This window comes from Toxorhynchites rutilus, chromosome 2 (assembly GCF_029784135.1).
Source record: "Toxorhynchites rutilus septentrionalis strain SRP chromosome 2, ASM2978413v1, whole genome shotgun sequence".
In the NCBI taxonomy this organism is placed as follows: Eukaryota; Metazoa; Arthropoda; class Insecta; order Diptera; family Culicidae; genus Toxorhynchites; species Toxorhynchites rutilus.
In genome coordinates, this window is record NC_073745.1 from 314948744 (window position 1) to 314963788 (window position 15045).

General features: G+C 36.6%; 2 protein-coding genes across 2 annotated transcripts in view; one reads left to right on the forward strand and one right to left on the reverse strand.

Annotated features, from left to right (window-relative positions):
* The window catches only part of LOC129764372 (uncharacterized), a 330024-nt gene that overhangs the window by 184551 nt on the left and 130428 nt on the right, over positions 1 to 15045 (reverse strand). The window lies entirely within an intron of this gene.
* Positions 1677 to 14796, forward strand: LOC129767056 (uncharacterized). Its single transcript, XM_055767671.1, has 5 exons — positions 1677 to 2379; positions 13630 to 13766; positions 14230 to 14283; positions 14477 to 14552; positions 14621 to 14796. The coding sequence occupies exons 1-5, from the start codon at positions 2316 to 2318 to the stop codon at positions 14794 to 14796; spliced, it is 507 nt and encodes a 168-aa protein (XP_055623646.1). The 5' UTR covers positions 1677 to 2315.

A 15045-nucleotide genomic window follows, 5' to 3' on the forward strand; every position in this document is an offset into this window, starting at 1 on the left:
ACACATTCTATTGGTGTAAATGCGCCCCTCATTTGAGCTAACTTCTAATCAATTACCAGATGATTATTTGGCACGTATTCAGACCTTTTCTGGATTATAACACTTACAAATATTCTTAACATCATGCTTGCACACCATTTGTATCAGATTTACATAGTTAAACCATTAAATTGACGCATTTTGATGAACTCAATTCTGATCATGAGTTGTCCAATTCAATAATGTTGTTTTGTCCACATGATTTCTATGGCAACCGCTTGGCGCGCTACAGTTTGTTTATTGTGTCTTTCTCGCATAGAAGAAATAAAGTTTCTCTGTGTTGAGTGTATTGAGGGTAACACTTATAAAATGCCTAAGAAAAGGCAATATTCTGAAGAAAGCCTAAATTATGAATGGATCAATATGATGACAGTAAACTCAAGCAAATGTAACATCTAATTGAGAACTCGAATGTTTTCATTCAAAAGTGGTGATTTCTATAACCGGATAAACCATGATCATTTTTTGGACAAACCATCAGAGGTGGTCAAACCATGATCATAATTTATCTTTGAGGAAAATCTTCTAAAAACATAAAAATTTGAATAATTTCAACGCCTTATGCTAGTATTAGCAACTAGAGACATGGGGCTTTTCAACAAACCGAAACTCGTATCAATTATATGAGATTTTCATGAAGAAAAATCGATTTGCATTTGCATTTTGTAAATCGGACAAACCAAGATCATTTACCCTTTATTTGCTAATGAAGATTCTTTTCACTCAGAGTAATCGATGAATATATTTACTGAATACGTTCAAAAATATGGAGGGCCATGACAAACTAGCTGACATTTACGTTTCAATCATTTCGAACGGTTTTCAGTATTCATTGTCCACAAAAATGACTGCCGAGTTGATCATGGATATAACAACACTCATCAAATCGAGACTTTGAAAGAACCGTTCATTTCCATTGACAAGAAATGTTTTGCAAAATTGTTAATGTACAATTATTATGATGAAATGTATGTAAATAAGAACTCCAAAACTCTCCTGAGACATGGTTTCCCACCACAACAATGGCTTGCTTGCGATAGGAATCTTTAAAAAAAATGCTTTCGTTGGAATGATGTGTTTCAAAATTGCGACGTAACGCAGTGAAAAGTACGTTAATGGATCAATTTTTTATCTTTTCATTTCCACAATCGATTCGATTGTTATCATTCCCCATACGGCAGCACTTCGGCAGCTTCGGTATGGTACGACGGAATCGCAAAGGTTTTGCAGAAAAAAAGAACCACATCTGATGGGAGTACAAGAATTGCAACCGACAACATGCAGTTCACTCGAAGTACATTGACTATCATTGACGTTGTACAGATGTTGAACAGAAGAAAGATAGTGCATTAAGAAAATTGAGTCAGCGCATTTTGCGCAGTTTCCTGGATGGAACATGGCACTATCTATTGCACCTACTTGCGCCAACATGGAACTATCTATTGCACCCATAAATAACACGACTAACCATAAATCAAGCAATGTTTTCAAATCCCGTAGAGCAGAAAGGGGGAGACTTTCCCGAGCCTCGTTGCGTCCATCGCAGCCAATATCTATTATCTTATCAGCGCTCGGCCACTTGTGTTGGCCACTTGTAATTGTCAGCCAGTGACACACTATATCAGCCATCAATTACGTCTCACTCCAATGGGTCACAAACAACCAACTATCGATGTCGGAGGCATCGGAATTTTAGTTCGATACGAAGCGATCGACCCGGCACAGTGAGTGTTGTGTACACGGTTACAATCCCCTGCCAGTTGCAATTGCGGCGCACGATAACAGTTCCGTTTTCCTCATCGCTGTCTTCCGGCAACAAAATACAACCGGAAGAAGAAATTTCCCCCGTGGGAAATCTGGGCCCGGTAACGCTTGGAAGGGAATAAATCGAAGTGGTTTTTGTGTGACGCGGAGAGAAGCCGGTACAAGCTACCCAGCCGACAGAACCGACCCGGGGGGAGGAAGCAACCGTTAAATCACTTGAACAATTTATGAAAATTTGCCCAAGTGGAAAACTCAGCAATTTTCGATGCGAAAGTAAATTCGATTGGAGCGAAACAGGAAGAAGAAGAGAAAAAATCCTATTGAAGGTGTGCATTGTTGGCCGGTGTGACGCTCCTTCCCGGAATAGAACCAATAGAAAAATCGGTCGGATACCCAAGAAATTTTTGTGTGTTCGGTACAAAAAAAAGTGCGTTTGAGTGAAGCAAAATAGGCATAAATTTAAATAAAGGAACTGAAGAGTCCCAACCTCTCTTGAGAGGGGCAGAGTGGTGATGTTTATGATCCCGCTTCTTTTGCTGGCGGTCTTGATGGCACCGGATTTGCTCCATGTTCACGGTTGGTTTGTAATCAGTTGCTTTGGTTAGTCACAGGAAATCGAGGCCGGATGTAGCGAATGAATGTATTTAATCAAATAATTTACCTTTGATTTCTGATTTCCGGTGTGTTAAATCCACCGGAAAGCACTTTGTTCGGGACGGAGATTATGAGCGGTTAACTTACATCGAACCTAATGGGAGCGTGTGTACTAATTGTTGTTTGTTTCAATTTAATACGTGTGGTCTATATAGATTCCTTTCTCATGTATCATTACCAATTGATTGTACAACGTAATCTATCCATTCGTTTTATAAACGCAAACAGTTTATGCATATCGCATATTAAATCGGTGGATTAACTATTCGAAGCATAAAAACTATCATCGGCGGCAAATTGTTACATTCCAAACTGTTTCATACGCGTATGTTGTTCTGAAAGAGACGATAAAAGTATCGAAATAAATGGCGACTCTATGGCTCTATTTATCACGCGCATCAAAAATTGAACAAATCGTTTTTAATGTGATGAAAGAAATACTATTTCGAAAATTGGCGTAATTTTTCCACGAATTTTTAATTTATTCTAAGGTTAGCCTGTTTAAAACATCTCGATTTGAGCGAAAAAATGAATGCTTGCATAATTTGCGATTAACACTGCTGCTGACTAAACGGATTGTTACATATTAAAAAAGTATTCGTGAAGTGTTTGTAAATAATTTCAATGGATGAGATCATTGAAAATCATTGAAAAATTTTCATACGCCATTTTGAAGTGTAATTCTCGATTGCTGCAATTATATAGACAACCCGCCCATGGCTTCAATGATAAGTGGATGTCGGCTCATGACAAATCTATTCAACATTGACGATTATTTATACTTAGTCTTATCAGAAGGTCGTCTTATCTGCGAATATATAGTTGGAAATATATTTTTTCTGTCGTTAATTCATGCTTGATACTATATAACGCTAGCTTACCTGACGAACTACGTCCTACCCAAAATTGTTTTTTTTTTTGAAAACATTCAAACATTTATGTCTGCTTATCAAGCGATCGTTCGTGGGTCCAATCACAGAATTGAATGATTTATATGGCAGCTTTATCTTTGAAAGGGGACAGGAGTGTCGAACCACCATAGAAACATTTTAGGCCCTCTGAAATCTACAATTTCGAAATGCCTGAAAATATATAAATATATATAATTTTTTTTGTACCGCTAAAAACACTCCAAAAATTCTGAAAAAAATCACATATGCCTAAAATAGACGTAGGAAGAAAATTGAATATTTGAATAAACTAGAGTAGTACTGAATCTTAAAATAAAAAAAATACGGCCACATATTTTCTCAGAACCCGATTCATATGGGTATCAAATGAGGTGCTTAGAATGCAAGGGGTGTAAGTGACTTGATCGATTTCTCTTCATCAACTTTTTCTTCAGTTAATAACTCAACTGCAAAAACGTTCCAATTTGAGTTTGCTATAGAATCCGATAGACGAGGTTCTGACCTATCTTCCGCATTGTCAAATACAGCTGCGAATGTATTTGCAGCTAAATTATGGCCAAAAGAGAAAGTCGATGTAGAGCCCCTCAAATGAAAGGGCACATTAATAGAAATTAGACCAATAGGAACTGACCGAATTTATAAAACACCTTTATCTCTGGTGTTATTTTAAAACTCAATATCGGTTTTAAAACTGCTTATCTCGAGAAATCCAATTTGGCCACGGCTAAAAAATAGCTGATTCCAAATAATCTCAAAAAAAGGTTGATTGAGATATGTGTATCATACGAACGAACTTGACTTGAAGAACAAACTATGTATTTTCTGCAATCCACTCAATATCGGTATCAAATCAAATTATTTGACTGATAGAATACAGTACAATGGTTTTATTGCAGAGAGAATAGTCGAATAGAACAAATAATGTACTAAAAACTAGAAAAAATAAATAAGTAAAAAAAACTTTTTTAGCTAAACTTAGGGCACGTTGGATATCCATTATCCACAATTAGCGACATCATCATATGTCCCACGATTTTATTTTAGTCTTATCAATGCCCTAGACTAATGAAGAAGAGTTGTGATAACTGTTAACTGCTACTTGTCTAATTATTTTCTAGCTTTTAGTACATTATTTTGTTTGATCACAATTAAACCGTTTAACTTAAAAAGTTTTTTTTACTTATTTGATACAATGAAGCATTGATTATCATGGAATATCAACAAGGAATTATTTAAGGTCTTTATATCAGTATTCATTTTATTTGATTTTAATGTAACATCAAATGGTTCGAAGGAGTTTGTGCGTAAAATTTTAAAAATAAACGGTCAAATAAATTTGGATTTAACTTGATTTCCGCCTGCAAATGTGAGATGGTGGAGTGAAAGACTTTAGTTGTCATTACTAATGAATTATGTACTTATTTCTTAGTTATTTGCGTAAAAATAATATTTTTGCTCTGTGAGAAATGGAACGCGATAAAGTATATTTCCCGTCAATTTCACTACTTTGATTTGAGAAAAGCTGTAGCAGCAGGTCATCGATCACTCGGAAAGAAGAACTGTGGAGAACAATCTCCATCGCATTTAATATGTGAAAGCGGTTTGGACGATTCAATAGTAACAATGACAAACCACACTTCAATTACATCCTACACATAGAGGTTAATGGGGACTTTGGAGGCTTCGAGCCCTTTATTTTTCGTGTTCGGTTTTCTTTGTCCGTGCTTGGTCTATGAATTGTGGGTTAGTGGTTTTTGATTCCGTATTCATGTCCATTTGTTATCGTTGTTGAATTTATTTGTCTGGTTTATGTTTTCGTTGTCCTAGTCTGTGTCTTACCTTTCCCTAGTGGTTCGATATAGTAATTTTTATGTGAATCGTCTGTTTGTTGGATAATTTTGTTTGTATAGTGGTCTATCGGTAAACTCTCCTTTTCTTAATCATATTTGGTTTATAGTCCGATGTCTCTTCACAATACTTCCGGGGATCCTCGGATATACCTTCTGGATATTCATTTTTCTGTCACCTTCTCGAATGAACACCGGGTCCACCTTGTATCGTCAGGTACTACCAGTCTTAACACGCTGACCGTATGACTCGTTAAATTTACGTTTGTAAATTCGTAGGCCACCTCACTCACTGACAGAGAGCTGATGTGAACTCTCGATTACTGATGTGAGCTTACGATAAATGAGAATTTTCTTACAGCGCACGTAGTTCTTGTTTGCGGTGCGTTATCATCTGGGTCTCTTTCCTTGCTCCTGATTTGGCTCCTTAACGATTCTTCGCGTCTTGTTAGGGTGTCCCATAGGTTTCTTCCCCTACTCATTTAACGAAATGAGTACACGATATTTGTTGTTTAAGGTGGATTTGTTATGCTATATATGAACCGTTCTGTTCTATGTTCTTCTTCAATCTTGTAAGAAACCTTATTATGCCCATTTTCCCGTAATTGGTAAAGATTATTTGCAAAACATTCATCTAAGTGTGTTTTTATTTCGATAATGGTTTTCAAGTTTTTCACGGAGAGATTTTTTTCAATGAGAGAATCAAACTGTAATAAATTTTACCTTGTCATAAATATATATTTTTTTAAACCCGATTTCCTCCTAAGAGAGGAGCTTAGGAGATTTTCGAGGGTCAACAAATCATAAGTTTGAGCGTTTTGAAGCACCCCTAAATCATGTCCAATTGAGCTGAAATGTTGCACAGGTCGAAACATTGTGAATCAGGCTATGTTGCAAAGAAGAAGCCAAAATAAATAAAAAAAACAATAAAAAAGAGTAATTTTGGAAACCTCTTCAAATCAACAGAACCCGTTCGTGATTAGAACGACTCCTATTGTTATATCGACCCTCATCATTCGGCATGAGTCGTATTTTCTGGTTTAGATCTCGAGTAAGACAGGAGTTCCTGAGCAGTTGCTGACACAACATAAACCCTAAACACGCATGCAATCGGTTATGCTAGTACGTTGCATATGGTTAGGCTGGTATGAGTTGTGAATATGTGGTTAATAATAATAAGTGGTTCAAACTCTTCGGAAAGAGCCTCAAAAACATTCAGAACGATTCAGGACTAATTCTAACTGTTGACTGAATCTGTTTTTATGTGTATGACATCGAAACCAAAGTCCAATCGTCATAATGAAAGCAGCCTAGATAATATTATTAAGATTATATACAGACTCGATAATATATGATTCGATTATACAGTGATAGACATTCGTTTAGCCGCACTTGAAAAAAAACTTACAAAACAACTAGGAATGTTGGGGGTCTTCGTAGCCACTTGGTTACGCGTTCGCTTACTAAGCGATCGATCGTGAGTTCAAACTCAGGGCCCTCAATTGACCATCTTTGTGTTGTTATAGAATAACTACGTCCACGTAACCATCATCAGCTATGGAGATCGATCCACGGTGGAACAAAGATCGATTCATCCATACAACTGCTCTGCTCTGCAAGAAAACATCGGGCTGCTGTTCTATAAATAACCCAACAATGATCAATATCAACTGTCTCCGCTGTCCGGTCTGCTGAACAATGGAAGAACAGATAGAATACCCTTACGCCTAAATGGCTACTACAGTGTAATTTACCATAATGTAATGGAACAGACCATCTAACGCCTGAATGGCTACTACTTCTACTGTGAAATTTACAATTTATAGAAACATGAACATATGTACATGTACACGATAAAAACCCGGCTCTGTTACAGATAATGCTAATGAGCCTGATAAATAAATAAATGGGATAAAAAAAAACTAGGAATGTTTTTTTATCGGGAAACTTATTTGCTGTAGTGATAGTATATTTAAGTCACTTTCATTAAAAGGACGTGCGTCACAATCACACACACAATGCGGCATTGGTGGATATAAACATTCAAACGTCGTTTTTCCCCGAGACGTTTAGCCGCAGGGCATAAAAATCGAGTTTTCGCATAATCACCAAGCCTTTATCTGTGTTTTTTGAAAAAATACTTGAGAATTTTCAATTTACAAGATAAATATTAGATGTGCAACGTAAGAAGTTTGTCAGATTATTGATTTACGTAGAATTTAAAGAAATGGCGTAAGGTATTCTATTAACGGAGGAGGGGCGAAAAATAATAAAGATATTCAGTGAACAAAAGTTTTCTAATCGCTCGATCGTAACAAAAATTGGTCTATCTGAGAAAGTGGCACGGAATTTCTTCAAATAGTGCCAGAAATATGGGATATAACGACCAACAAATGGGAACACCAAAGTAACTTGGCTTCTTAAAGGTCGAATAAGACACGAAGCAACCAAGAAACGATGTCCTGCTCATACATTAAGGCAGAATCGGTTGTTTCAGTAACGAAGAGGCATATTGCGCCCATCTTGAATGAGTCACCAAACATCATGTGGAAGAAACCTCAAGGGAAGCCGAAACTGACCGCCACCCATAAGCAGAACCATCTCATTTTCGCTCGGCAATACATGGAATGGAAGCTTCTCATTTGTTTCATTTTAACCCGAATGAACTCCGAAAAGTATCTTCAATTACTGGAGGATTTTTTTTTTTGATTGGCCATATTGGGAATAACGCTACCGAGGATGTCGTTTTTTCAGCAGGATTATGCATAGATCCACGTTTCCAAGCAATCGAAGGCATGTTTTGCTGAGAATGACATTCCACTTCCGCAGGTCAATTCACTTTTTGTTTTCTAAGTAATTCAAATATGTCTAATCAGGGTGGACATTCGTTTAGCCGCATCCTAAAATTTCAATAAAAGAAAATTTGTGCGGCAAATTTCGAGTGCCATCGGTAGCTTATTTTAGTATGTCCACCTCCATTTCGGATCACTTTGAAAACTCGATTGGCATCGAGTCAGACAGGTTTTAAAGTGTTGCCATATTGATTATAGCCCAGCACTCCTGAATTACTGCCTTGAGGCTGGAAATGTTGTCAAATTGTCATCCGTTTGCATAGACCATCTCGGAGGAGATTCTCCATAGCATCTATATGGGATTGCAATTGACTGCAAGCATGACTCGAAATTTGCCGCACAAATTTTCTTTTATTGAAATTTTAGGATGCGGCTAAACGAATGTCCATCCTGATTCCACATATTTGAATTACTTAGAAAACAAAAAGTGAATTTATACTTATTTTTAGAATGAATTCGATGAAAATAAACAATCATCGTCTTTTATGAGCAAAACGGTACAAAGAATTTACTTTTATTTTAAAATATTGAGGAAAAATAGGGTGCGGCTAAACGAATGTCAACCACTGTATACAATTTTGGACTCGATTATATACATCTTGAAAAAAAAAGTTTTTTTACTTTTTAAATATGACTTATTTCAAGAAAAAATAAACCTTTCAACGTTCAGGGGTAAAAGGGGTAAAAATAGTTATTTTTGAAGATTTTGCTTGAATTTTCACTAGGAATTGTTTATATTGATATTGCAGCGAAATTAAGAAAGATAGATGTTTGGTGTCGAAGAACAAATTGTAGAGCGATTAGAGAGAATTCGTTTAATTGATAGAAATAACCAAATTTAATATAGGTTTTCAGGATGAAACTAATAATAACACTTTAAAAATTCCAACTTTTAAGATTTCACTTCAAAATTTTATTTGAAACCACTAATTTAGAATTTTTGTCATTTAATTTTTTCTACTCCAAGTGTATCTGCAAGTTACATTACTTTGAAACGATCGGATATGGTTTGCTGAACTACTCCATGTGTATCTGCAAGTTCTTGTTGCGTTTGTGATAAATCTTGATCGAGTAAAGCCTCCAATTCTTCATATTCAAACTTTTTTGGCGGTCCCGAACGTTCTTCGTCTTCCAAGTCCAAATTAACATTTTTAAACCGTGCAAACCACGCTCCCGTGGCCGAGTGATAAGTGTCCCACATTATCATGCCGGGGGTTCGGGTTCGATTCCCGTTCTGGCCGGGGGATTTTTCGTCAAAGGAATGTCTACCAACTTGCACTGTGATCACGCGTATTCTAGAGCTTGCCACTCCAGAATACATTTAAGGCGTGTTATCCGGCATAGAGATCTCAACTAGGTACTACTAAGAAAAATGACGCAAGTAATATCTGCGTTGAGAAGGCAAAAGTTCCACTGGGAACGTTAATGCCATCCAAGAAGAATTTAGATGTTCCACTACTATATTCTGTACTAGATTTTCTCATCTTTCAAATGGTAATCAGAATCGTGTTCCATGGCGTACTTTTTAATGTACAGCCAGTTTGAGGCAACAGAGTCCGAAACATAAAAAAAAGTTCTATAACTCTGTCATTGTTGAAATTCAAAAAATGCGTAGATTTTTTTTTCATCAAATATGATCGTCTATCACCTCCTGAGAGATTCTGGATATATTTATTTTTTCCATGTGAGAAAAGTGTTTTCTGATTTTAAGGTTAAAAATCTATACATCTATAAGAATGGATTTCTGTCCGTCTGTCTGATTCTTATGGACTCGGAAACTACTGAACCGATCGACATGGAAATTGGTATGTATGAGTTTTTAGAGCCGGGGAAGGTTCTTATGATAGTTCGAGACCCCTCCCACCTCTCTCCCACCACTCGAAAACTAATCAATCAAATGGGGCATGTGAAGGTTTTAGGGGGTACGAAACATTCCTATTGTGAATAAACACTCCTACCCCTCTCTAAGAGGGGGCTGACATATAAATGAGGCATAAATTTCTCCATAACTCAAAAATTAATCAAGCAAATAGAGTCAAATTTGGCATGTGGAGGTTTTAGGGGCAAGGAACGATTCTATGGTGGTTTGACACTCATCCCCCTCTCTAATGGTAACTCGAAAACTAATCAAGTAAATGGAACCCAATCTGACATGTGGAGGTTCTAGAGTGCAATAAAATTTTCTATAGTTTCTATGTTTCTATATAATACATATATCTCAACCAAACATATTTCAACCAAACATGACAATTGGAAATTAGGAAAATTTAAATTCGTTCTACAATACATAGTGACAAACCAATGTCCTTGAAAAAAGGTAATGAAGATGGTCGAGTTTCGAGCGACATAGCATGCGCTGCCATAACTATTTCGCAAATAGTGACGTCAGTCGTTGTGTTTACCTTTGATTGCCCACCGCATCCATGTAAAAATGCCATTTTCAGGAAGTAATTTACCAATTAAAAACGTACATTTTTTTAGAGTTCCCGCTGAATATAAGGCTAATGTGATAACGTGCAGTGAATATTTGTGAAATGACGTCGAAAAATACGGATAAAAGTGATATTTCCATGTGCCAGTTTTAACTCCCCCACGTTCATACAAACAAACGAAGTTTCATTATTTTAACGTTATGAAGTTGATGTTTCGAAGGCTCTCAGTGTCGGTGTGTATGTTGTGAGATAATAGTCGCCAATTAATCAAAATTTCACCAAAATTGTTACTGCTTTCGAGAACTAAGCATACGACTGCTCTTTGGACCTTTTTACCACATGAATAATTGAACTAAGCCACGATAAAATTGTCATCTGTTAAAAACAACCAGTTGAATGATTTCATGAGAATTTTGGCTCAAATTATCATGCAACCGTAAGTACTTTCAACATTGTTTTGTTTCTTCCATATACATTCCATATTGAATGCGAATGATTACGACACGATATTTGGCTTGCCTATACAGATACACTTCGCCTACTGCTCCACCTCTATATGTACCTCATTGGTGACAAACATTGTTAGTCCATTTGATGTTTGCGCCAACGAAATTGATTTTTGTTCGAAAGTGGAAAGGGATTTTAATGTGATAAAACGCACTCCTATATCTTCTTTTATCTGTATAAAAAATGGATCGCCGAATGTGTTGATAATAGCAAAACTCGCGGAAGGAATTGTCCGATATATGGGTTTTTATTCTATCATATTTTCTGTATCAAACATTCATTCCATGTAACGGAGAAACATGTTATTTGCAAGTGGTTGAAAAATATTCGAAAATTGTGTCTGAAAATAATCTGATATTATAATGAAGAGTTTTGGTAGAAGTACTAGGAAATTTATAGTAAAAGGTAATTTTAGAGGATAGATTAGAAGATCTATCAATGAACAGTTCTGCGATTGGGCCCATAAACGTGCGCTTAGTAAGAAAACGTGAATGTGATAACGAAGAATTAATTTTGGGCGTGACGAAGCTTGTCGAGTCAGCTAGTATATGCATAAAAAACGTATGAAAACATATTTTTTTTGACTCGATTATATACAGGATTTGATTATATACAGTGAAAAGAAATCCGAGACTGTATATAATCGAGTCCGCGCTGTACCATGAGTATTATCTGGAAATTACGCTCGAAACGCCTGGACGCTAGTTGTCACATCTCTGCGTGTGACGAACCTTTAGTCCAGCAACCTTGCATCGACTTTGGTGAGCCGCACCCTATTAGCTGTCATGTGAAGAAAAAATAATCAAATCAGAAAAAAATGAAAATCAGCTAGCTTCTGCAGGTAAAATAATTTTATCTTGAATTTCTTCGAATTTGTTAACAACATTAATGAAAAAAAGTTTTTCGTTGCATAGTGCGAACATAGGACGTCACTAAACGTGAGTAGGTAAGCCGAATTGAAAAACATGTAAAAAAAACTAACCTATTTGTATTTATACATGAAGGGATTTTTTAACTTTTCTTTAATAAAGTTCAAAGAACCGGAATTCTGTTTCGTGCTGTCGCAACACTAGTTGTGTGACAGAACAATCAGTGGACGTTTGTAAATGGTGGTGGAAGCATCGTATCAACTGTCCCACAGTGAAACAAAAAGAATTCTCTTACCTCTTAAGTTGAAAGGGGGTAGTATGCAGCTGAAACGATACTAAAAACTATAATAACGCTGAATCTTAACTCTTTCATAATCTGGACCCAGGATAATTTAGATTAATGTTTAATGTTGAGATCTCCAATCTAAGGTTAGGTATTAATTGCATTTCAATAATATGGACGGTATTTTGTTGGTATCGTATTTCCGGAAATATCAGCATCCAAGAGTCCTGGATTAAATCGAAATTCTTCTTAATATCGAGAAGCTGCATCACGACGTGTACTCCAAATGATATTCACGGAAATGTTTGAGGACACTTCAGATGATAGATTCGAATGATTCCAACGATTTTGCAAACATTGAACCTTTCATAATTAACTATTTTTCCGACGTAATCTGTCACAATTTGTTGAAACAAATTTTTCAAAACAGAATATACTGCAAAAAAATATTTCTCCAATGGGAGAGGATATCTGTCCAAACGGTCTGCTGCAAAATAATTCCAGAAACGATCACTAGAGGCGCTGCTCAATAATTAATTCTGCGTATCGCTTTTGAATTAATGAGAATGTACAATTTTAATATTTCTGTTACTTTTAAGCTCAAGTCTCGTTCGACATCAAGCAGGGAGCGTTCATGCTACAATAAAAAATCTCTATCCGTTGAATTGAAAAAATGCTTTTGTAATTTTCAAAACGTCAGAAATTGTTAATTTTCAATTGTTGATAACTTTCGCATTACTTTTGCTAATTAACTAAGATTCACTCTTGAAAAACAATATATCAATTAACGAAGTCAAATGTTGTATAAAAATTGTTGTTTTATTTTGAACTATGAAAAACCATCATTGAAACCTGTAGCTTCAAAATGTTATATATATATATCATCTACAGGAGTTCATCCGTTACGATGTTATAGCCTCTGGAATATTACTAAAATTTTCAAATGTTCAGCTTGTTTCTCATTTTTTTCTTGAGTGTAGATAATGTGATGAATAATGTTTAAACCCCTAACTACTCCCTTGCAGATCCACTTGGATTGCATCAAGTAGCATCAAAGAAGAACCCCTTCCCAGTATTTACATGCTGTCTAAACAAATCACTGCTCTCACGCTCATACGCTACACACTGATCACAAGATTTAGAACCGTGTGAATATAATAAAACATCATCACATAAATTTTACGGCCCATTTGAAACCCATCAATCCGCTTCCCGTCCGGTTCGGAAATTGATGAGCCGTAAAAATTATTTCACAACACTGTTGTTGTTTTTTCTCAACCATCCCGAATACGTGGAAACCGCAATCCAGAGTGGACGTGAACCCTACGCACGGGTCGTCAATCGCCCCAGTCGTTATCGATAAGCATACGATGACACAGTGACAGTGTTTTCAATTTGAAATGCTGCGGACTGTGGAATGATAATATGTTGTGTTTGTATTTATGTTCTGTTTTTTTTTCTCGGTGAACAGGTCTGCGGTGCTTCACGTGCAGCGTGACGGCCAATTCAGGTGATAAAAATTGCATCAACGATCCAGCCAATCTCGAGGGACAAAGCGTTGTTAACTGTAACCGGAAATATTGCACCATTCAGCGACAGGAGCTGTTGGTAGGTTGTTTAATGAGGTAATAAATGCGTGGGATCTCTCCCATAATGTTGAATTGAATCTTTTGTTACTTTAACAACGAATGCTATAGTCAACAATTAAAGTCTTTTTCGAGAATCTCAAAATTCAATTACCAGAACCCATCAAACACGGCTTCGCTTCCGACAGAATCCGCAAAGGAAGATCTTGCTCAAGTGATTGAGTCTTGTGGTCCGCTTGTCATGTTGCACATGGCGGAATAGATCCTCCCCCTCATGAATATGAAAGAATCAACCTAACTATGTGATTACGGATATCACTCTCGGTGTTGGAAGCACCGAAAATCGTCAATAATGAAATTCAATAGAAGTGTTCAACTCGCGAGAAGCACGCATTATGCTGTCTACTCACGGGGCTATATCAACAACAAGCTTACTCTCATTCACACGCATCTTCCACGTTTCCATTTTATTTTCTCCTTGACAGGATCCACCCGAGAAACTGAACACATTCCTCCGGGGATGCGAGGAAGCTCCACTGGTAAGTTGAATTGCTTTTTCCTGGAAATGACACCTCGCTCGAGAGGGAAAAACATTCACACCACTCACCACAACAGCAATGGTGTTTTTGTCTGTCAAAGTTTGGCTTTTGACGGGGGGGAAAACATTCATGATATGAGAAAAAAATGCCACAATAACAAACGAGGAATTAATATGAGCGTGTTTTTTTTCAGTACTTGAATGACGTAATCGAAGATTCCACATTTCGAACCTATTATCGTTCTTGCTCTTCTGATTTGTGCAATTCCGGTAAGTTGTTTAAGACGAGTACTTTAAACTTTGATACTTTAAACAGTCGTTTAACTTTTCTCCAACAGGTGATGGGATTGAAAGTTCGTATGGATTAACCGGGCATAATGCTGGTGCTTCGGAAAATCTTCTCGTTCCCGGGCTTCTGAATAAATCAGTACGAGTGGAAGGATGTATAATTACATTATCATTGTTGTTGGCGGTGGCGATTCTTGTTACTGGTGAAATAGATTTGTTACATTAGAATAAAATTTTCATCTAATCTAAAAGAAACTCCTTCTTAAAACTTATTCAGTGCATCAGATTTTCACTACACTGAAAAAGCTCGACGAAACCAAATGTTTAACATCGCTTACGAAACTTCGAGTAAGGTAATAGTTTCAGGCTATGAATTGGCAGAAAAAATATGTATCATCGAGGAAAACAAGTCACAGACAGAATTATCATCACTAGTCACTACATTTTCCCATTTTACTCTGTTGCTGAAATACAC